Source organism: Chlorocebus sabaeus, chromosome 1, assembly GCF_047675955.1.
Source record: "Chlorocebus sabaeus isolate Y175 chromosome 1, mChlSab1.0.hap1, whole genome shotgun sequence".
In the NCBI taxonomy this organism is placed as follows: Eukaryota; Metazoa; Chordata; class Mammalia; order Primates; family Cercopithecidae; genus Chlorocebus; species Chlorocebus sabaeus.
This window is the reverse complement of record NC_132904.1, coordinates 42574359-42599202: the sequence shown is the minus strand read 5'-3', so window position 1 is coordinate 42599202 and position 24844 is coordinate 42574359. Positions and strand designations below refer to the sequence as shown.

The 24844-nt window shown below is 34.7% G+C and overlaps 1 protein-coding gene across 5 annotated transcripts in view; it reads left to right on the top strand.

The window, feature by feature from the left end:
- ANO5 (anoctamin 5) overlaps positions 1–24844 on the top strand; it is a 100786-nt gene that overhangs the window by 31676 nt on the left and 44266 nt on the right. For 3 of the 5 annotated variants that reach the window (XM_008004186.3, XM_008004181.3, XM_073017754.1), the window contains exons 4-9: positions 1720–1761; positions 4624–4737; positions 9449–9517; positions 10774–11058; positions 14102–14215; positions 17486–17601. In XM_008004186.3, coding sequence (XP_008002377.3) covers positions 1720–1761; positions 4624–4737; positions 9449–9517; positions 10774–11058; positions 14102–14215; positions 17486–17601 — 740 coding nt within the window. The remainder of the gene's footprint in view (positions 1–1719; positions 1762–4623; positions 4738–9448; positions 9518–10773; positions 11059–14101; positions 14216–17485; positions 17602–24844) is intronic. The other 2 variants (XM_037999571.2, XM_037999570.2) reach the window with 1 other exon arrangement.

Below are 24844 nucleotides of genomic sequence, written 5' to 3'. Positions count from 1 at the left end.
TCTTTGTATTGACTTGTAAGAGTTGTTTATGTATTCTGGATTGCGAGACCATTGTCAATCTTACTTATTGTGAACATTTTCTTCCAATTTGTTGCTTGCCTTTTCATTTACATGCAGTGTTCTTAGAAAAGCACATTTAGAAGTATAGAAGTTCAATTTCTCATATTTTATCTTTTATCATCCATGCTTTTTGTGTTCTATTTAAGAAATATTTGCCTACACCAAAGTGGGGGAGATTTTCTAAGATTTTCTTCAGTTTTATAGTTTTAGTTTTTATGTTTAGGTCTATGATCCATGGAAGTCACAATATGGCCCTGCATGGTCCTTTAGTGTGGGACTCTTTCATTTGTCTTAACAATTCTTTAATGAGTTTAGGGAAAGCATCTGAGAAAAATAGTAACCTGTGAATCTCGTGAAAGATGCCAAGAAAATAAAAATACTGAAGTGAAAAATTTCAGGCCGTCAAAATAATATAGTTTAAAATATATTTTATGCAATGACCAATGTTTGTCTTATATCTTTTGTATTTTTAAATAACAGCAATATTAACTCCTCTATCTACATATGGAAGGCATTAGTTTACAGGGCAGAAATTTTCACTCCAATAGTTTCACCAGTTGCTTAGACTTCTTCAGCCTATTCCAGTAAGAGACTAGGTTAAGAAATTGTATTGGATTATTTATCCATTCATTACAGTATAAAATACACTCAATTCTTGCTCATTTATGCTATAGGTTTGGTTTTCTTTCAAATATAGTTGAGTATCCCAGATATTTTTAGGTAATTGACCTTGTGTTTTAAATAATGACCATATAATTGAAGATTGGAGACAGCTCAGCATTTGAATAACTGAATGACTTTTTTTGTAATCTAGTATATTGCATGCTCATGAAATTTAAAAAAAAAAAACCCTGGGTAAACTTTCCATACTACACATCATCTCAGTATAAATGTAGTAATTTTACTTTCTTTTCCTGGTTATATACAGGTATACTTCACAAAATATCTATTTTACTCTATATTTTTATTATTTTCATGTTTTCCTTTATTATTGTTATTTTTCTCTTCCTTAATTATGTTCTTTGCAGGGACATGAATGAAACTGGAGGCCATTATCCTTAGCAAACTAACAGAAAAACAGAAAACCAAATACTGCATGTTCTCTTACTGATAAGTGGGAGCTAAATGATGAGCACACACGGACACATAGAAGGAAGCAACACACTGGGGTCTTTCGGAGGGTGGAGGATGGGAGGCGGGAGAGAAGCAGGAAAAATAACTACTGGGTACTATGCTTAATACCTGGGTGATGAAATAATCTGTAAAACCAACCCCCATGACACATATTTCCTTATGTAACAAATCTACACATCCTGCACATGTACCCCTGAACTTAAAAAAAAGTTGAAATAAATATAATAAAATATAAATCCACAAATATTTGTTATTTTTAGTTGCTATTTAAAGAATTTAGGAAAATTTACTTTGAAGTCTCCTTATTTTCTTTACATGTTAATTGCTTTCTTCCCATTTTTTTCTTCTTTTTTCCTTGCTAATTTCTATCCTCCAGTTTGAAATGTCATGCATACACACACACACACACACACACACACATTTATAAAATGATCATATTGAGGGTTAGTTTGTCTGTGTCTGTTTTTGGAATCTTTACTGTAATTCTGGGCAGGAATTGCTAATTCTTTGTTGGTTGCTTCACAGCCTGCAAAGCGATTCAATTTGTTCCTGAGGCGGCGGCTTATGGTAAAACCAGTGCTGAATGATGCTGCTTATGCTCTGAATGGCTGCAGTGGTAGCCTTAGTTATTTTTCTTCCAATAGAATACTTTGATTTAGGGGAACGTTGTCATTGATTCCTAGTCCCCAGGCAACTGAAGTTTAAGAATAGTGATTCTTAATTTGTTTTGGATTAGATTCAATCTATAGATCCTCTTCCTAAAATGTATGCGCGCACACACACACACACACATAATTCATACAGTTTCAGAGGTTTATGAACTCTCATCAGCAATGCAGGGTTTTATTTTGTTTTGTTTTCAGATAGAGTCTCACTCTGTCGCCCAGGCTGGGGTGCAGTGGTGCAATTACGGCTCACTGCAGCCTCGACCTCCCGGGCTCATGTAATCCTCCCACCTCAGCCTCCTGAGTAACTGGGACCACAGGGGCATGCCACTATGCTCAGCTAATTTTTGTATTTTTAGGAGAGATGAGTGGTTTCACCATGTTGTCCAGGCTGGTCTCGAACTCCTGAGCTCGAACAATCATCTCGCCTCAGCTTCTCAAAGTGCTGGGATTACAGGCATGAACCACCACACCCAGCTGGTAATTCAGGTTTTTGAACCACAGGATAACTACATCCTTTACAGAGAAGTCACTCAGATGTTTACATAATTACAAATAGGTATTTCTAAGGACAAGCCAAGTATAAACACAAATGCCCACACATACTACAAAATGTATTTATATCATGTTTTGAGCAAAACAAAATCATGATGTGTTTTAGTAACATTCAGTTATATGTGACAGAATTATCAGATTTTTCTGCCTCAGCCTTAACTGATTTTTATTAGTAGTCCTGAGACATGTCCCTCATGGTGACTTATAAGGCTCCCAGTGATTTTTTTCCCATATTTAAAACAGATTTATAGTGTATCGTCAGGGTGTGATATTATGAGAGAAATTCGGGTTTTCCTAGCTAGCCTTTGGCCTTCAGGACGACAATATGTTTACCTATTTTTGACTGAGCACTCAGGAAAATCATTGGAGTTACTATTCTCTTAGCTACTTTGTCTATTTTCTAGTCAAATACTCTGAATATGAGTTTTGTTAATTCCTGTGTGCACATGTTCTGTCACCAGAACTGCTCTTTGTGTACCCAGATTTAGCTTGTGTAAACAATATAAGTACCTGTTAATATATTAGTTTTTGAAAACAAAACAAAACAAAGACAACAAAAAACCCCTAACATACAAAATGTGACTGTCACAGACTTAGAGCAAGAGTACTATTTTTTTCTTCTAATTTTTGAGCTTTGATTTTTTTTAGTCTAAGTAGTATACTATTTCTGCCTCAGTTGCCTTCCAAGAATTTTGGTGGATTTCATAAGATGCTAACACTGTGATGATTTACAAGAGTGCCAATGATTTGTTTGGTTTTGTTTTTTCTTTCTTTTCAATTTTTAGTGATTTATAAGCAAAGTATAGTATGATAGCAGTTTGATTTTTCTCAGATTCTTTTACTTTCTTTTAGGAAATAGAAGATGGTTATGCATTCTTTGGCTGAGGTGAAGAGAACTCAGACATAACATTTGAGTCACTATATCTTGGCACTTAATCTCTAGATTCCTTAGATGTTTTTTAAAAAATTTATTTGTTCCCTTTTCCACTCATTTCTTCCTGTGCATTGGGAGCTAGTTTTTTTCTGAGACACATCAGCTTTTCATTAGCTATGTAAATGCTCTTACTTTGTTCATAGACCACAGATCAAACATGAGACTTATGGCTTATTCGCATATAACTGATCCTCATCCATTCCTTTTTCTGGGAGGCCTGTCTCACCTGACTTGGGTAAAATAATCCCGTAGGGTACACAATAAAAGAAACTCATAAATTAATAGAAACACTGGTTGTCAAAATTAAAACCATATAGTTACTCATTCGCAGGTGAGCTAAAGCAATTGGAAAATTATCTCATTGACAGCCACTGTATTATCTATTTGCATAATTCTAAGTATAATAATACATGTAGGCTATTATGAATATTAAATGTTAGATATAAACTTTAAAAGAAAACCAAATCAGTCAAACATGAAATCTCTTTCTTCTGAAGCGCTGTCATATTTTTGCTGTTTTTAAAGTGAAGGAGCTAATGAACTAACTACACAACATGTGAAAGTTGGACTTATAAGTGTAATTATTATACTGAGATAATTCTTGCAAATTTAAACAAAGAATTGATTTTTGCTCACCTGGGAAATTGATGTTGAAGGGCGAGTTGCATGAAATCTAACTTGTGATGCCAGCTAATAAGCTACTTGCTTTCTAATATTTAACTGCACCTTGATTTTATTTTAATCCTTACAAAGTTGAATTAGGAAGTGACAATTTTATAAAAGCATAGAATAAACATTAATCATACATTTGTTTTCTTATAGTGAGACTCCATTAATTGGTTTGTAATTAATTGTACCCCCAGATTTGCATGTAGCCATGAATTTTTTAGTGGACTACGTGAGATGTTGTTTAATAAAGATAACAAGTCAGTCTCTGTGCATTTTGGGATCTGTGTGTGTGTGTGTGTGTGTGTGTGTATAGATATATATCCATTTCATATTTTGGTATGTTTGCAGCATTTTTTGTTGTATGTCCTTGTAGTTAACATGCTTATCTTCCTCCTGAGTCATTATTGCTTAATCTTTTATATGGAATTTCACTTTATAAAACAAAGCATAATCTGTTGCTAAAAACTCTGGTTATTTGTCTTGACTTGTCATTTCAAGACTGAAAAAAAAGTAGCTGGTGACCAAATTATAAATAATTCCTTTTGTGCTTTTGCCATTTCAGAATAAAACTATAATTTACAATTGTATCATTTATGTCTCCTGCAGTTTCAAAAAAATCAGCAAAGCAAAGATTCTATCTTCTTCCGAGACGGGATTAGGCAAATCGATTTTGTGCTTTCCTATGCTGATGACATAAAGAAAGACGCAGAGTTAAAGGCGGTAAGTGCATTATAAGAGAAGTGGGAATAATAAAAAGAAGCACATTTTATAGTTTCACATGGATATCTGCATTGAATTATGTTGTAAAAGTGAAAAGCCCTTAAGTGTTACTGAAACCTTAAACTGAGCGAGATAACTGTAAAGTAGGCAGCTTAAGAATAGACATGTAAAGTCAATGTTATTTTTTGGATATTTTGCATGCTAACTTCTTTTTCTTCTTCTTCCAAGTATCTGATTCTTTTTATAGCTCACTTTAGTATTAAATGTAACATCCAAAATTTGAGGTATGTGTCTGAATATGATAATTGCCTTTTGTATGATATTTTCATTTTGGAAATGTATGACTAATCTATTCCTCCAGGTATAGCCTTTATATTGTGCTCTATTCCTGATTTGGTTTTATTTGTATTACACATCACTTTATGAGCTTATTTGTTCATGTTTTTACTTGTTTGCTGTCTCCAACACTATAAATTAAGTTTATGAGGCCAAGTACTTTGTCTTGTTTATCGCTATATACCCAAATCCTGGAACAGTGGTTGGATTATAATGGATGCTCAATAAATACTCAGTATTTGAAATCATAAATTAATCCATTTTTATACACACGTTTACTTATATACTTACAAAATAAATGTCATATAAAATAAAAATTAAAAATAAAGATATTATTCCCACAAGACTCTGTACACATACAGGTCTGTCCCTTTTTTCCACCCACTGTCTAGAAAGCCTTCTACCAGGCCTCTGAAATTCATGAACCGTCATCACTTTCGTCTCTTCTCTGAACGTTACTGTAGCAGTCCTCTCAAATGATGGTTATTTTTCTTTACAGAGCATTTCCCTAGAGATGGGGTAAGTGCTGCTTGCCCTCCTTGTATCTTGTTGCTAATGTTCTCCTTCACTTGTCCCTGAAATTCCTGAGCTTTAAATCTCATCAGATTTATTATTATCCTGAATTGTTTTTGTTATTTATCTGTCTCTGCATCTTCTATTCCTTAACAATTTTAGCCCCTGGATCACTGTCAGTCTTTCCAGCAATCATTTTAAATCATTGATAATATCAATTCATACTTAGATGATTATTTTGACACTCTGGCCTCTCTGTTCCTTGAACTCCCTTTTCCAATGATCTTAGCTTCTACTCAGCCATTCACTCACCTAGAACTTGTCATTACTAATAACTGCAAGTATTTATAATTTCATTCTATGTGTACAACTGTCTGATTATACCTCACATCTTTCTGATGCACATTCTTCCTCCTTCCACCTCACCAGGACCATATAAGATGCAATCATCTTACTGATTTTTGCTGCTCTTATTCTCCTGTCACTCTTTATTCAGTTTATGTCTCATGGTCAACAATTGTAATTACTGTGTTACATATCTCATCAAGTCCCTTTCCCCTCTCCCAGTTGTGCTTGACAAAACAACAACTTTAGTTAAACCCAGCCCCACCTACTACATGCCAGCACACATGCAGAAAGGAAAACTTACAATTTACTGACTGACTTTACCTTACATTCGTGCCCATGGACCTTAACCGGGTCCTTATGCTTTGTGGCAATCATACTTTCCTTCCATATTCTATTGCCTCCCACTTTCTTAGATGACTGTTTTATAATGTTTTTTTCTCTCCTCACACCTCCAACACCTCCTCCCATCTTCAAGCTTAGCTGATCACATTTTTCTGCTTCATTGAGAAAACTGAAGCAAGAAGAGAAAACCTATAAATTTCTACTACTACATCTGTCCATCCACCAGGATTTTTGCTTGTGTAAGCTATCTTACTCTGTTACCATAGACCAACTATTTATCCTTCTACCTAAAGGCAACTCCTCCACGTGTGCCCTGCATTCTGTTTCTTCTTGCCTACTATTCAGGAGTGCCAAAGATAGCCCTCAGGTTTGGGGGTTCATTACAAAGAATCACAGGACTCAGTTTATAGTCATGCTTATGGAGACATTTTATTACGGTGAAATGATAAAAAGCAAAACCAGCAAGGGAAAAAGCTCATGGGACAAAGTCTGGAGGAAACCAGGAGCAAGCTTGTAAGGATTCTTCTCTCAGTAGAATCACAGGATATACACTTACTTTTTCCAGCAACAATGTATGAAAACACATGTGAAATATCTATTGGGCAAGCCCATTAAAGTGCACTAGGTTTTTATTAGGGACTGGTTACCTTGTCGCCTTCAGCTTAGCACATACCAACATTTCATACTCCCAGAATGAAAGCAGATATTCAGCATAAATAACACTATTTGGAAAAACAGTATAGGCAAAATGAGTCACTCTTATCAGTTCTGGGAGTGGAGGGAACTCTTCAGAAAAGCAAGTCCCAGACACTAGGACCAACCTTTTGAAAGTTGCAGCCAGGCCTTTCTAAGGATAGGAGTTTAATGCCTGCTTTGTTAACTCATTTCTGTATACCTATTTCGGGATATTGCTCCTAAAATTAGTTCCTCTTTCTCCTAAATTATATTTGATATTCTTTACTAGGCCATTTTCTTCAATGAACAAATAGGCTGATAATTTTTCTGTATTAAAAAGTTATGAATAAAAACCTTCTTTTTGTCCCAGTTTTCCTATTAGCTACTATTTCTGTATTTTTTTCTGCTCAATTATATATTAATCCCGTTCTTTTCAAGCCTTCGTCCCAGCCACTCTGCCCATCTCCTTGTATAAAATCCAGTGGTCAAGCCTTAGCCCTCATCTTACTTGACCTATTAGCAATATTTGACACAGTTGATCTTTCCCTTTTCTATTGTGTATGTTCTTCATGTGGCTTCCAGGACTCCACATTATCTTAGTTTTTTTCTTATTTCACTAGTTGCTCCTTCTCAGTCTTTACTGCTCCTAAATCTCTTAGTATTGAAGTGCCTCAGGGCACAGTCCTTAATCCTCACCTTTCCTTAACTTACGCTGATGTATTTGATGATTCTTACTGTTTTAAAATAATATATTTTATGATTTTATATACATTAATCATACAATCCCTGAATTTACTTTTCCAGTCCACATTTCTCTTCCAACTGTGCATAACTAAATGACTATCCTGCATCTCATACCTTCAATAAGGTACTGGCATAACAACAGACACACAGACTAATGAAATAGAATAGACAATCCAGATTTAAATCTATGCATTTAAAACAAGCTCATCTTTGAAAAGGGGGCCAAGTGCATACAATGGAGAAAAGGTAGGCTTTTCAATAGATGATGCTGATAAGACTGGATAATTATATGGAAAAATGATACCAGACGCATAGTTCTTACCATACAAAAGATCAAATCAAAGTGGATTAAAGCTTTGACTGTAAGAACTGAAACTTTGAAACTACTAGAAGAAAACACTGGGGAAATGCTCCAGGATGTTGATCTAGACAGACTTCTTTGGTTAAGACCAGGCAATTAAAGGAAAAATAGACCACTGGGATTATATCAAGCCAAAAACCTTCTGCACAGCAAAGGAAAAGTGCCCATTATTGGATGAATAGATAAAGAAAACGTGACAAATACATATAATGGAATATTTTTCAGCCATTGTAAAAACGAAATATTATCATTTGCAGCCATCAATGGAACTGGAAGCCGTTATGTTAAGTGAAATAAAAGAAGCACAGAAAGACAGATGTCATATATTCTCACTCATGTGTGGGAGGTAAAAATGTGGATCTCAAGATAGAGTAGATTGGTGGCTACCAGAAGCCAGGAAAGGGAAGGGGAAGGAGGGAGATAAAGGGAGAAAAACAGTATAAATGTATTTATTACTACTGAACTGTACACTTAAAAATGGTAAAGATGGTAAGTTATATATGTATATTTTAACTCAATAAAAATGTCTTAAAAATATAAAAATACTTTTTTTGTCATCAATACATTGCTTTAATAAAGGCTGGATGGGTGGTTCACACCTGTAATCCCAGTGCTTTGGCAGACTAAGGCGGGAGGATCAGTTGAGGCCAGGAGTTCAAGGCCAGCCTGGGCAGATAATGAGACCCAGTCTCTATAAAAATTTTTTTTTTAAAAGTATCCAAGTATGGCGATACCTGCTTATAGTCCCAGCTACTGAGGAGGCTGGGGAGGATCACTTGAGCCCAGGAGTTTGATGCTATAATGGGCTGTGATCACAACACTGTACTCCAGCCTGGGTGACAGAGCAAGATCCTGTCACTACAAAACAAACAAACAAACAAATGAAAAACTAGGCACCCGAGTGGTTATTTTCAGTAATGACCTATAGTTAAATTTAAGTTTACTTTTTGCTAAGTGAAGCCATTTTGTCCTTCCGGATTAAAAAGTCTTGATGATATATTGGCTTAAAATTCCATTAAATATATAGTTTATTTGAAGAGTATTGATCTTTGTAATAGTGAGTCTTTTCAACTTGGAGCATGTCTCTCTGTTTATAAAGTTTTTTAAATTTACGTTATTCAGTAAAGTTTTGTGCATTTCTTCATATAGAGGCTCTGCGTATTTCCTGGTGATTATTCCTGGATATACTGCATTTTTGTAGTTGTTGCGAATTATAGCACAAGAGAAAAGCAGTACCTGACATTCAGATGGAGCACTTTTATATACAACCATGGGAGAGGCAGAGAGCCATCCAAAGTCACAGCCATTGTATATTGAATCTGTCAATACTGAGCAAATAAAACAAAAGTGTTCTGCATAATTGTGTTGAATTTTTTTTTTTTTTGGTCATAGGAAAGAAGAAAAGAGTTTGAAAAAAATCTCAGAAAAACAGGTCTTGAGTTGGAAATAGAAGACAAAAGGGTAAATGTAGTTGATAATTTATACCAGACTCTTTAAGTGTTGTTTTATCCTATTCTGGCCTTTGACTGGATAGACTCTGTGTTTGGAGGCAATACAATAGCTCTTTTGGCTACGGATATGTGTACTGGGGTGATAGGGCCTGTAGTCTTACAGGTAAGTAGATGAGTACTGTGAATATGCAGTAATAAATGGACACAGTTTGCATTCAGGATACAAAGAAAAAGAAGATGTGGACTTTTTCTCATAACAGTTTCACTTTGAAGTCTGGCTATAATCTGGTCCCCTAAATAATTAACCAGGCTGTCTTGCAGCATAACCTGCTATTTAAGCGAAGACATTCTTTCTGTTCATGAATATACCAAGTTTTCTTTTTAAACTGATTTTTACTGTTTTTCTAGAATTCCCTTCAAAATTGTTTTTAAAGTCCTATTTAATATCTTACCCTATCTATGAAATTTCTAATAGTTTCAGCCTGGGCAACATAACAAGATCCTGTCTCTACAAAAAATAAAAAATAAAAAATTAGTTGGGCATTGCGCCTGTAGTCCAGCTACTTGAGAGGCTGAAGCAGGAGGATTGCTGGAGCCCAGGAGTTTCATAGTTGTGCCACTGCACTCCAGCCTTGTCAGCAGAGTAAGGCTCTGTCTTTAAAAAAAAAAAAAAAAAAGAAAACCTAAAGCATTACTCTCCAGTTCTCCCATTTTCAGTGAACTAATAAATTATTATACCATACAATCCGTAATTTTTCCTATGCAATGAACCTTTATTACCTAAAGTTCTTCCTCTTTGTGTAGGCAAAACAAAGAAGTTGGGTAAGAAGAGTAAGTACATTTTACAGTCTATGTGTATCCCTTATATTATAACCTAAGTAAAATTTTGAACTTATTGCTAGTTACTAAAAACTTAAGAAATTGCCTGGAACTACATAGGTTATTGTGGATTTAGAGATGAGTATACATTGACCATGAAATATATTTTTAAAAATATTCTTTCTCTGTTTGTATGTGTCTTTATATGTTTCTTTCTGTCTCTCACATATATATACACATGATATGTATACATATACACATGTTTATGTAACTATAACTATGTTTTGTGAATTTTGTTTTCTCAAAGTTTTGCCTGAAAATTTCAAAAAATTGAAAATACTTTGATGTGTTTGAGATTTTATAAAATATTATTTATTTTATTTAATCAGCTCAATAACAAACTGATCAGTAAGCTTTCTGCTATTTTGCCTTTTTTTTTTTATGCAGGACTCTGAAGATGGAAGAACTTATTTTGTCAAGATCCATGCCCCTTGGGAGGTATTAGTTACCTATGCTGAAGTCTTGGGAATCAAAATGCCTATTAAGGAGAGTGATATTCCCCGACCTAAGCAAACTCCTATGAGCTATGTGCTTGGGCCTGTGAGCCTCCCACCGAGTGTGAAGTATCCCCATCCTGAATACTTTACTGCCCAATTCAGCAGACATCGGCAGGAGCTCTTCCTCATCGAAGATCAGGCAACCTTCTTTCCATCCTCATCAAGAAACAGAATTGTAGGTAGAGAAGACCTTTGGGCACATCCCTTTGAATCCGAGATGTATGCTTGTGTGTGCTTTTATACATGTGCAGATGTCATACCATTTCTGCAAGGTGTTTCTGTATAGGATATAAGCATTTGGTGATATTGAGCAGTTTGAAAGTGTAATTAGACCACATAAACTCATTACCCTCCCTAACTCTCAAACTGTTGTTTAAAAATGAGTGGTTCATGGTATGGGTGTAGTAAAGGAAGAGATGTTATACAGTATTGGAAAAAGCAATTAATTGAGATCTAGAGGACTTTGATTTTGTAAGATCTTTGTAAAATGGTTTTACAGTCTTAGAGTTTGGTTTTATACAGTCAGTGCATAGTAAAGGAAATATTTATCATTCCAAATGGAAATGAAATGTTTTAATTTCTTTATATATGGATAGAATTTGAGAAACCTCAAAACTTTTTTTCCTTCATTTAAAACTGTTTTCTGCCTTCTAAATAGTATTGTTTTCTCTGCATTTGAAGTCCTAGGATCTTTAAGTTTCCCATTAAAAACTTCTCTCACAAAGAATCATGGTTTTGTGTCACTATTTCTTTGTGCTTAGACAGGAATAATATCCACTTCATAGGTTACCTAGATAATTAAATTAGTTCAGACATAAAAAGCTTTGAGCAGTGCCTGGCACTATTTTCTTAAAACACTCTCATAATAAGCAGAAGCTATTGTTTTTCAGCCCACCAGAATGTCAACAAGCAAAATTCCTTGAGCATCCCTCGAAAAAACTGTTGCCACGGCCTTTGCTCTTGATTTGTCTGCTTTTGCTTTCCCTGAACCACTTCCATCTCTTGGTAGCCATTGCTTTGATTGTGCTTTATCTTCAGGATAGCACTGGCGAAGCCATGTTTCATCCCTGTCATAATTCTTCAAAGAAATTCTTAAGGATCTTGATTCTACTTATTTAAAATTTCCATTGAAAACTGCTTTTGTCTACAGGTGAACTGAGTACAACAATTTTCACACCCATTGATTGGAAAGTTTGCTGAACTATAATTTTCTAGTCAGAATGGTGAAACCTGAACCAGTTGAGATATCTGTGGTGTTGGCCTATTATTTGTGCTGTTCGTCTTTGGTCCTCTTCAATTAGGGCATGAACAAGGTGGATTTTTTTCCTTGCAAATTGATGTGAACGGTCTGAGGCTGTGGGCTTCATCTTTGACATCATCTCATCCCTTCTTAAAATGAGTTATTCATTTATAAACTGTTGATCTCTTTAGGGGGATTGTCTTCATAAACTTTTGGTAAAGCATCAGTGAGGTCACCATTCTTCCCCTCAAGCTTCACCATAAATTTGATATTTGTTCTTGCTTCAATTTTAGCAGAATTTATGTTGCTCTGACAGCGGCCCTTTTCAAACTGATGTGTCCTTCTTAGTCCCTCAAACTAAATCCTGTTCGGACATGTTATAACAAGTTAGTATGAGTTTAATTTTATGCATAAAATTTGAAAACCACACATATCCATTTTTCATGAGTCTTTTGAAGACTCCCTTGTATCCTGAGGAAAAGGAGGTGGGGGAAGTCACTTTCCCTTTTGGCACCAGGGAAAATCTACTTCTTTTACATCTATCCTTCCCCCTGCAGTATCTCCCTTTTGTTGTTACTAACAGTTTATGGTAACAAAGACTAGACACACTTCACTTTCTCCAAATTCTCATTCTTCATTTTATAAATGGTTAGCTGAACTGTTTATCCACATTGATCCATCAGAACAAGAAGTTGACCTTGACTTGACCAAACTTTAATTAAGCTTCTCTTCTCCCTGTAAGAACCTGGACATTAACCTACCCTCAGCTTGAACCAATATTGTCATGTGTAGCAGCCTCTCCTTAGCGTAAAGAAAGATCATCCCTGACACTTGCTTACTTCTCCCTATTAATGAGATCACTTTTCTGCCCGGCCTTTCAGATATTTGCAGATCTCTGAATCTTTCTATTGCAATAGTCCCTCTCCACCTTTTGCAATAACTTTTTTCAAATAATGTCTTTTCAGGCCTAAATTCAGTTTTTTTTTAAATTTTACAATACTATACTTATTATCATAGCTTTATAATACATCTTAATACCTGGTAGTATAAATATTTCCACTTTGTTAACATCCCAAGACAGAGTTCTTACTTTGGTGAATCTTTCCTAAGGAAATAATCCAAAATATGTAAAACAGGTCATATTTATGACATTATTTATAAAAATTAAAACTATCTTGCATAAATTATGATTTCTTTACCAAGATGGGATATTGAGCTGCTCTTAACATGGATGATGAGTTTAGATGATGATGATTCAAGAACTACAACCATTCCAATCAAAGAGTCTTGGAATGGTAAAATGTAAAAGAAAGGAAAGGTTGGGGACTATGTATAAAACAGTGCTGAATAAAAACAAATTTAGCAATTAGAAATACAGAAATTTTGAAGAGTTGCTGGAAGATAAAAAGCAGATGAGATTGAATTCACAGAAATACAAGAACAGAGGACACCAAAGCCCAATTATATTCAGGATAAAACTGATAGAAATATGTAAGTCATTGCAAAGTGGCTGTAGAGATAGGATCCCCTTGGCTAATAAATTCAGATATCAGGTAAAAGGCCTTGTAAAAATAATTAATTGAAGAAGTATTCAAGACAGCTTGGATAAATATCAATTCTACTCCATATTCCCCCAATTGAACTGTCAGTAGTGACATTAGTCTCCTACTTGAAGCCCTAATTATAGTAGAAATTCTGGCACAAAGAACTAAAGAGGAGGTTTGGACAGGAGAAACAATAAATTATGGTCCGTTCACCCCATCAAAGGAATGGGAAGCTCTCAGACTCAGAAGCTAAAATATCTGCAAACTCCATATAATCCCACACTCTACATATTCCAGACAACCAAGAGAAGCTTCCTTCTATAATTAGAGCCTGTATCTACATTCAAAGTAGACATTTTTAAATTGTGATTGAAAGGAATGTGGAAAGCATACATTCTGAAATGTGATAGTGTCTTTTTGTACTTACCTTGTAGGTGTACTATATTCTCTCAAGATGTCCTTTTGGCATAGAAGATGGGAAGAAAAGGTTTGGGATTGAAAGGCTGCTAAACTCTAACACTTATTCATCTGCCTATCCACTCCACGATGTATGTATGGGTTTGATTGTGAAATTCTGAGCTTATTTTCCTCCTGCCATGTTCATTACTGGGAGAGAGAATCTTCCTTTACTTCAAATTGCTTAGTTTTCTCTCCTGGTGGGAAAATCCCCAAAGACTTCCTGGTTCCAAGCTGAGAGCTTTACCAGCTATGCCGAGATATGTACTAAATGTGTCTTTGAAGGTTCAAATGGACACGTATTTTAAAAACTTTTACATTTGCAAATGACTTTTTATTAGAACCCATTCTGAAAATAGCAGTCACATTAAAAGAACATTTTAGAACATAATATTTGGAAATTTCTATCTGAGTCCATTAGTTCTTTTCTCATTTATAAAGTTTTGAAGCTGTAAGGAATTTAAATTACATGCATTCACATATTCATTCATCAAATACATGATTGGCTTCAATTATATGTAAAGCATTCTGTTAGCCATTATTGGAACACAACCATGAATCCAAGCTCATAGTCTAGGACTCTCCTAGAAATAAAGCATGTGTATAATTGCAATATAAACTAAAGCATAAGAATGCTTCAGATGTTATGACAACTGATATTCACAAGAATTTTTTTAGGGGGCTGGCAAATCATTGTACGAAAACATTGAGTTTATAAGTTTAATAGAGAAGTGACATTTTACGTGATTCGCCTGTTGAACCAAACCTGAAAATTTGGTCTTGGAACCAGTACTCAGCCTAATTTCTTCGCTAATACAATAATTTTGTATTTTTAGTAGAGACGGAGTTTTGCTATGTTGGCCAGGCTGGAATTGAACTCCTGACCTCAGATGATGGAAACTTTTTGATGGAAACTTTCTCATTTGAATAGCCAGTGTTTAAATTTCACCACCTATTGACAGTAGAAATCCTTTGGCTCAATGTGTATATATTCTACTTTGAGATCATCCCTTGGACATCTATTTTTATTGTTTCTTTTGTTACAGTTTTACTCTTCCATACTTAAAAAGACTTTTTGATGATGTATTCTCTTTGCAAGAAATATAGTTCTCAGTAATAGAAGAAACAAATATTTTAATTGAAACAAGTGGCAGCTAAATAATTCCCCATTTTTTGAACAGTGTTGCTGTAATAGTTCCCAAAAGCCCAAAGCCAAGCTCTTCCTTTTCTAGGACTTTGTCTGTTGTGCTAGTTTTCCTCTGTTAATATTTAATTTTTGTTTTGTTTACTTTTGTTTTTTGAGATGGCGTCTTGCTCTGTCCCCCAGGCTGGTGCGCAGTAGTGCAATCTTGGCTCACTGTAGCCTCCGTCTCCTGGGTTCAAGCAATTCTCCTTCCTCAGCCTCCTGAGTAGTTGGGATTACAGGCACATACCACCATGCCTGGCTAATTTTTGTACTTTTCATAGACAAAGGGTTTTGCTATGTTGGCAGGCTGTAATTGAACTCCTGACTTCAGATGATATGCCCGCCTCAGCCTCCCAAAGTGTTGAGATTACAGGCATGAGCCACCACAACTGGCCAATATGCAATATTTATTCAGTACTATGAGAATTTACTCTAGGTCAGTTCAACACTGATTAGTTTTTTTTTTTTCTTTATGTGTTTCCTGTAAAAGTAAAGGAAATTTTCCAAAATGAGTCACCATTTTCAACAGGAGTGTCAATTTAGTAACTTAAGTATTAGAAAAAACCAACAGCCTCTTCTTTTATTCAACAACCCTTGAACACATATATAGTACCTAATCACTGAGGATTGGTTCCAGAACCAATCCCCTGACCCTTGAATACCAAAATTCCAGCATGATCAAGTTTATTATATAAAATGTAGTAGTATTTGCATATAGCCTACACACATTCTTCAACATGCTTAAATTCATCTCTAGATTGTTTATAATACCCAATGCAATATAAATGTAAATAGTTGTTATGCTGTGTGTTTTTAAGTTTTTTTTTTACTGCTGTTTAAAAATATTTACAATCTTCTGTTGGATAGATTTGTGGATGCAGAACCTGCAGATACAGAGGGCCCACTGTCACATTTTTTTTTTCCTGGAGCAAAGAAACTCTTAGGAGATTATAGATTCTAAACAATAACATGGACATTTGGTAAAGCAGAGATCTAAAGTAGGTTAATAAACACTTTGCACTGCATTCTGTGCCAATCTTTCTTCACAAAAGGGCTCATTCTTTTTTCTAGAGATTTTGAATTTTTTTTTCAATTAATTTTTAGGGCGTTAATTCTATCCTTACAATGCCATATCATAAAGCCAAACTAATGTCTTCAGTCATCACCAGTTTTAAACTATACATGTAGCTTTTCAGTAGAGTCATATAGGCTCATTGGAAATGCAATGTCACTGAGCTGTCACTAGAGATAGCTATAACTTACTGTTGATTTTACCTTTTAATCTTTCTTTTCTTCTGAATGCAACATTAGGTACTGGATTTTCCCTTATGTGCTTTACAGAATCATTTTTCAAAATACCCACATAGGCTGCTTTTTTGGTTGTTTAATTTCTTAAGATTCAGTTGAATTACCTACAGAAGAAGAAAAAAGTTGGAATCTTGGTGATGCAAAATTTAACGCCTTATCATATATATTTTCACATGTGCTAAATTTTAAACTGGATATCTATTCAGTGCTGCCTTCAGCAGTTCATTTGTCTACGGTAAAAACAGAATGTCTTAAACAGCCACGGTGTACACAATACTTTGCTAGGCCATGAAAACATATAAATAATATTAGTCGGTATCTAACAATGGGAGAAGAGCTTATGCATGAAGCAATACTGAGCCCCTTAAATGCCAAAGTTTTTTGTAATATTTTAAGTTCTTTGGCAAGTGGCTATAAGAAAGGACAGAACAGGAGTGTCTTCCCGTAATAGCAGTATGACCTTGGATTCATTGCTTAACGTTCCTTGAGGTTTACTTTTTTCATCTATAAAAAAAGCGTTAGCCCATTTCTAAAGTCCTATCTAGTTATATAGTGATATGGCTCTCTGGGCCTGGAATATTGTATTAGGATTTGAGCAGAGAAGAAAGGGCATTCCACGTGAAAGAATAGCTTGAGTAAAGCCAAAGTCTTACACTTTTACTTGTATTTTGAGATATCTTTGTGTGATAATTTCATAAATAAATATTATTATAGTTTGTGAAATAATTTCATATCAATTGAATATGAAATCTAAAAGTAAAAGAAAACATACCCTTGTTTACTAACCTTCTTAGAACAGCAGTGTTTATTTACTTCACCTTTGTCTTTTGCTTCATCTTTTATGTACCCTCCTCTTGAATATCTGCAGGGTCAATATTGGAAGCCATCAGAACCTCCCAATCCCACCAATGAAAGATACATACTTCACCAGAATTGGGCTCGATTTTCCTATTTCTACAAGGAGCAGCCATTAGACTTGATTAAGTAAGTTTCATACATAGGATCAGACCAATTAAAACTTGATAATGTGATTTTTATTCACAATGGCATAATATTCTGTTTTATTTAACTACTATTTTCACCCACTACATTTCACAACTTCTTGGTTTCATATCTACACTATCAATTAGCAATTCATTTAGGAAAATGTTGTTGCTAAATTGATGAAATACAACAGAGATCATATAGTGGTTAAGAGGTTAGACCTTAGCATTTAACTAGGCTGAATTCTAATCCAAGTTCTGCCTCTTGAAAGTTATATGAATTTGGTCAAGTTACTTAACCATTATGAAAATAGGAATAACAATATTACTACTTTTTAGCATGATAGTTATAGTATCTATACTATCTGTAAAATGGGAATAGTGATATTACTACTTTTTAGCATAGGGACTAGCACTTAGTGTTTAGTACATATTAGTTTTTGTTTCTCCTGAAGTCCAGAAATTTGGAACATAAGACAAAGGTTGTGTATTGATGTTTGTGTGTATGCTTTCAGTGAGCTGTGACGACATTTGTTTTATCACCTCAATCCTTTAGACAGTTTCATTAGCTAAGCAAGAAGACTATGGTTGCAGGTTATTGCTTTAAAGCATAGCAATACTACAAGCATACAGGATATTAGGAGACTTCTATGATTTTATTCAATGAGCTATTAGATTAGAGATATCTTGCTACTATAGGCAGTGTTTTTTACTTGGTGATTTATACTTGCATTGCTATGCTTACACAGCATCACAGTATCTGTTTCATGAGACTGATTTGAATGGATCCATCCAAATCAATTGAAATGTTATCTCAACAGTATGTTTAAGTGAAACTAGAGGACACATTTTGAAAAATAAATGTCAGTTAGTCAGTTTATAAACTGGGGCTTTTGATAAATCATGCTAACTCCTTCTTGAATGGTTATTTTAACTGTTTTGAATAATAATCATTTAATACTTTAAGTTATAAAACTAAAATATTTATCAAAAACATTTCAAATAATTAGGAGATTAACAAAGTTTTAAGTGAAATTCTACCTTCATCAAACTCCACAAAAATAACTAGACTTGATTTGGATAATATTGATTTAGTCCTATTTTTGTTTTTATGTATAAAAAAGCACAGAAACATTTTTTTTTTTCTGAGAGCAATGGCATCTTTCTCTTCTCTTTCATGCTAAGATTTTTCTGTATTCACTAAATAGTATATTACTGATATCCTTCTATGAATACACAAAGATCTGTCTGATACTATTTAGTGGAACACAGAATACCTTATTATAAATTTTTCATAATTCATTTATTGGTTTTTCTATTGAAAAACATTAGGCTGTCCCAATTTTTTAATATAATTTCAACTTTTTAATTTTAGATTCGGGGGTATACATGCATGTTTTTTATGTGGATATATTGCATGATGCTAATGTTTGGGTTACAGATCCTGCCACCCGAGTAGTGAGCATAGTAACAAATAGGGAGTTTTTTAACCCACACCCCTCTCCCATACTACCTCCTCTAGTAGTCACCAGTGTATATCGTAGTCATCCTTATGTCTATGTGTATTCAATATTTAGCTCCTACTTACAAGGGGGAACATGCAACATTTGGTTTTCTGTTCTCTTATTAATTTGCTTAGGATAATGGCCTCCAGCTGCATGCATGTTGTTGCAAAGGACATAATTTTATTCTTTTTGACAGTTGTGTAGCATTCCTTGGTTTATATATACCACATTTTATTTATTTACTCCACCATTAAAGGGCACCTAGGTTGATACCATGTCTTTGCTATTGTGAATAGTGCTGCGATGGACGTATGGGTGCATGTGTCTTTTTGGTAGAACAATTTTTATTGCTTTGAGTATATACCCAGTAATGAGATTGTTGGGTCAAATGATAGCTCTGTTTTAAGCTCTTTGCAGAAGCTCCAAACTGTTTTCCACAGTGGCTGAATTAATTTTCATTCACATCAACAGTGTATAAATGTTCTCTTTTCTCCACAATCTCACCAACATCTGATATTTCTTGACTTTTTAATAATAGTCATTCTGACTGGTATGAGATGGTATCTAATTGCAGTTTTGATTTGCATTTCTCTGGATTAGTGATGATGAGCATTTTTTATATGTTTGTTGGCTGCTTGTACATCTTTTGAGAAGTGTCTGTTCATGTCTTTTGTCAATTTTTTAATGTGGTTATTTGGATATTGCTTGTTGATTTGTTCAAGTTCCTCATAGATTCTGGATATTAGACCTTTGTTGGATGTGTAGTTTGTGAATGTTTTGTCCTATACTATAGATGGTTTACTCTATTGATAGTTTCTTTTGTTGTGCAGAAGCTCTTCAGTTTAATTAGGTCCCACTTGTCAATTTTTTTTTGTTGTTGCACTTACTTTTGGTGACTTAGCCAAAAATTATTTACCCAGGCCAATGAAGAGAAAGATATTTATTAGGTTTTCTTCTAGAATTTTTATAGTTGAGGTCTTACATTTAAAACTCTATTCCATCTTGAGTTATTTTTCTACATGGTGAAAGATAAGGGTCCAAGTTTTATTATTCTGTGTATTGCTAGTCAGTTATCCCAGTACCATTTATTGAATACAGAATCCATTCCCCATTGCTTGTTTTTGCCAGCTTTGTTGAAGACCAGATGGTAGGAGGTGTGCAGCTTCATTTCCGGTTTCTCTGTTTAGTTCTATTGGTCTATGTGTCTGCTTCTCTACCAGTACCACACTATTTTGCTTACTGCAGCCTTATAGCATAGTTTGAAGCCAGGTAGTGTATGCTTCCAGCTGTGTTCTTTTTGGTTAGGATTGCTTTGGCTATTTGGCCATTTTTATGGTTCTATGTTAATGTTAGAATAGCTTTTTCTAACTCTGTGAAAAATGTCATTGGTAGTTTGATAGGAATAACATTGAATTTGTAAATTGCTTTGGGCAGTATGGCCATTTTAATTATACTGATTCTTCTAATCCATGAGCAAGGAATGTTGTTTTGTTTATTTGTGTCATCTCTGATTTCTTTCATCAGTGTTTTGTAGTTTTCCTTGTAGAGATCTTTTACCTCCTGGATTAGCTGTATTCCTAGATATTTCATTTTCGTGGCTATTGAAAATGGAATTGTGTTCTCGATGTGACTTTTCAGCTTGAACATTATTGACAGATAGAAATGCTACTCACTTTTGTTCATTGCTTTTGGGTCCTGAAACTACTGAAGTCTCTTATCTGTCATTTATGAAGTCTAGGAGACTTTTGGTGGAGTCTTTAGGGCTTTCTAGGTATAGAATCATTTGTCAACAAAAAGAGATAGCTTTTCTTCTTCTTTTCCTATTTGGATGCCTTTTATTTTTTTCTCTTGTCTGATTCCTCTGGCTAGGACTTAAGTACTATGTTGAATAGGAGTGACAACAGTGGACATCTTTGTTTTATTTCATTTCTCAATTCCAGCTTTTGCCCATTCAGTATGATTTTGGTTGTGGGTTTATCATAGATGGCTCTTATTATTTTGAGGTATGTTCATTCAATACCGAGACTATTGAGGGTCTTTTTTATCATGAATGGAAAGGGATGCTGAATTTTATCAAAAGCTTTTTCTGCATTTATTGAGATGATCATATGTTAATCGTTTTTCCTCATAATTCTATTTATGTGGTGAGTCACATTTACTTATTTGCACTTGTTGAATCAGGCTTGTATCTCAGGAATAATGCCAGTTTGATCGTGATGTATTAACTTTTTGATGTGCTCCTGGATTTGGTTTGCTAGTATTTTGTTGACAACTTTTGTGTCTATATTCATCAGGGATATTGGCCTGACATTGTCTCTTTTTGGTTGTTGTGTCTCTATCAGATTTTGGTATCAGGCTGGTGCTGGTTTCATAGAATGAGTTATAGAGAAGCCTTTCCTTTTTGAGTTTTTGGAATAGTTTCAGCAGGGTTGTTACCAGTTCTTCTTTGTATGTCTGCTGGTATTTGGGTGTGAATTCATCTGGTCTAGGGAATTTTTTGGTTGGTAGATTTTTAAATTAATGATTAAATTTCAAAACTTATAATGGTCTGTTCGGGTTTTTACTTTCTTCCTAGTTTAATCTTGGGAGCTTTTGTGTTTCCAGGAATTTATTCATTTCCTCAAGATTTTCTAATTTATGTGAATAGAATTTTTCATAACAGTAGAGGATTTTTGATTTCTATAGGATTAGTTATAATATCATCATTGTCATTTCTCATTAGACTTATTTGGATCTTTTTTTCTTTGTTAATATAGCTAGTGATATATCTTGTTTATTCTTTTGAGGAACCAATTCTTGGTTTCATTGATCTTGTGTATAGATTTTTACGTCTCAACTTAGTTTGATTCTTCTATAATTTTAGTTGTTTCTTCTGCTAGCTTTGGAGTTGGTTTGTTCTTATTCTCTAGTCCCTCTGGGTGGAATTTGTTATTTTGAAGTCTTTCTTACTACTTAATTGAGGCATATTAGAGCTGTAAACTTTCCTCTTAGCACTGCGTTAACAGCATCCCAAAGATTTTGGTACGTTGGATCTTATTTTTATTAATTTCAAAGAATTGTTTTATTTGTGCCTTAATTTGGTTTTATACTCAGGAGTTATTCAGGAGCAAGTTGGTCAATTTCCATGTGTTGGCACAGATTTGAGATATGTTGGTATTGATTTCTATTTTTAAAGCGCTGTGGTCTGAGTGTGTGCTTGATATGATTTTGTCTTTTTTAATTTATTGAGATTTGCTTTATGACTAAACATGTGATCTCTGAGAAGATGAGAATATATATTATGTGACTGGTTAGTGCTCTGTAGATGCCTATTAGGTCCAGTTGGTCCAGTGTTGAGTTTAATCCAGAATTATTTTGCTAGTTTTCTGCATCAGTGATCTGTCTAATGCTGTCAGTGGGATGCTGAAGTCTCCCACTACTATTATGTGGCTCTCTAAGTGTTTTTATAGGTTAAGAAGGGCTTGTTTTATAAACATGGGTGCTCCATTGTTGTGTACATATATATTTAGGATAGTTAAGTCTTCTTGTTGAATTGAGCCCTTTATAGTTATGTAATGGCCTTCTTTGCCCTTCTTAATTCTTGTTGGTTTAAAGTCTGTTTCATCTGATAGAATAGAGACTCCTGTTGTTTTTGTTTTCCATTTAGATGGTAGATCTTTCTCCATCCCTTTACTTTGAACCTGTGAGTGTCATTATACATGAGAAGGGTCTCTTAAAGACAGCAGACAGTTGGGTCTTGTGTTTTTATCCAGCTTGCCACTCTATGTCTTTTACATGCAGTGTTTAGACAATTTATATCCAGTGTTAGTATTAATATGTGAGATTTTGATCTTGTCATCACGTTGTTAGCTTGTTGTTTTGTGGACTTGATTGTATAGTCTCTTTATAGTGTCTCTGGACTATGTGTTTAACTGTGTTTTGTGATGGCAGGTATTGTTCTTTCATTCCATGTTTAGTACTCCCTTAAGGACCTCTTGTAAGCCTTGTAAAGTGGTAAAAAGCTATCTCAGAATTTGCTTGTCTGAGAAGGATTTTATTTCTCCTTCACTTAGGAAGCTTAGTTTGTTGGGATATGAAATTCTTGGTTAGAATTTCTTTTCTTTAAGGATGCTACAAATAGGCTTCCAATATCTTCTGACTTGTAAGATTTCTGCTGACAGGTCTGCTGCTAGCCTGATGGGCTTCCATTTGTATGTAATCTGACCCTTCTCTCTAGCTGCCTTTAAATTTGTTTTGTTTGTGTTGAACTTGGTGAGTCTGATGACTGTGTGCCTTGGGGATATAGTGTCTCATCAGGGTTCTCCATCTTTATTAAATTTGTGTATCAATTTCTGGTGGGATTGGGGACATTTTTATAGACTATATCCTCAAATATTTTTTCCAGATTGTTTACTTTCCTGTCTCAGGAATGCCAGTAAATCATAAGTTTGGTCTCTTCATATAATTCTAAATTTCTTGGAGGTTTCGTTCTTTTTTTTGTTTGTTTTTTTCACCTTTGTCTGGCTCAGTTGATTTGAAGAACTGGTTTTTGAGCTCTAAGATTCTTTCCTCAGCTTGGTCTATTCTGATATTAATACTTCCTATCATATTATGAAATCCTTGTAGTGATTGCTTCCATTCCAGAAGTTCAGTTTTGTTTTTTCCTAAAATGGCTATTTCATCTTTCAGCTCTCAGATTGTTTTACTGGATTTCTGGATTACTGGATTGGGTTTTAACTTTTTCTTGATTCTCGATGAGTGTCATTTCCATCTAGATTCTGAATTCTATGTCTGTCATTTCTGTCGTTACCATCTAGTTAAGAACCATTGCTGAGAAGTTCATTTGGAGATAAGGGGACACTGACTTTTTGATTTTCCAGAGTTCTTGCACTGAATCTTTTTCACCTGAGAGGGCTGGTGGTTCCATTAACTGTAGTATAAGTTAAGTATAATCAATTGGCTTCATTACTGGGTGTTTTCAGAGAGCCAAGGCTCTGTACAGGGTCTTTGTGGCAGGATTCTTGCCTTGAGTTTCACAGTTTTGTATATTGGCAGTGTTTTTGGTGTTGTAATTTGGGCTATTATCCAGTAGATGGCACTTAGGAGTAAGAGCCAGCAAATAGGCTCTGCTTTGCAGCGCTTCAGTATTTCTGCCTATTCACAGCAGTGCTCTGTGGTGGGGTGAAAAGAGAGATGACCCTCTCTCCTTCCTGGTATGCTTCGGGATCCTGGGAGAGCCCCTTCTGATCACTGGCACTCTGTATTTCCTTTGTTACTTGCTAATTTCAGTATTACTTCTGATATGATCTGATATGATTTATAATTTACTTATCTCTGGTGTTCAATCAATTTTTGTTTTATATCTTTCCACTCTTCTCTATTCTTTTTTTTAGTTTTTATGTTTCTGGGGTTTTCTTGTATCAGCAAATATTTATTTGAGAAGAGTTCACTCCGTTTTTAGGTTTTTATTACAGTATTATTCAATTTCATGTTATTTGGGTAGAATTATCAAACTAAATAATTTACTTCACCTTTTTTGACTTTGTTTTTGTTTTACATTTTTTTGTGGATGTGGTCTACATATTTCAATTTGTTTTTAATTTATGAACAGAGTTTCTAGCACTAGAATGCCCTTCTCTGTTAGTCCATCACACATTCTCAAAATATTGTCTGTAGGCACATTTTCTGCAGTGTTAAAAATGTCATTTTCATCATTGTGTGCCTGTGTTTTGACTGTGGCTCATCGCATGAGGTCAGGGG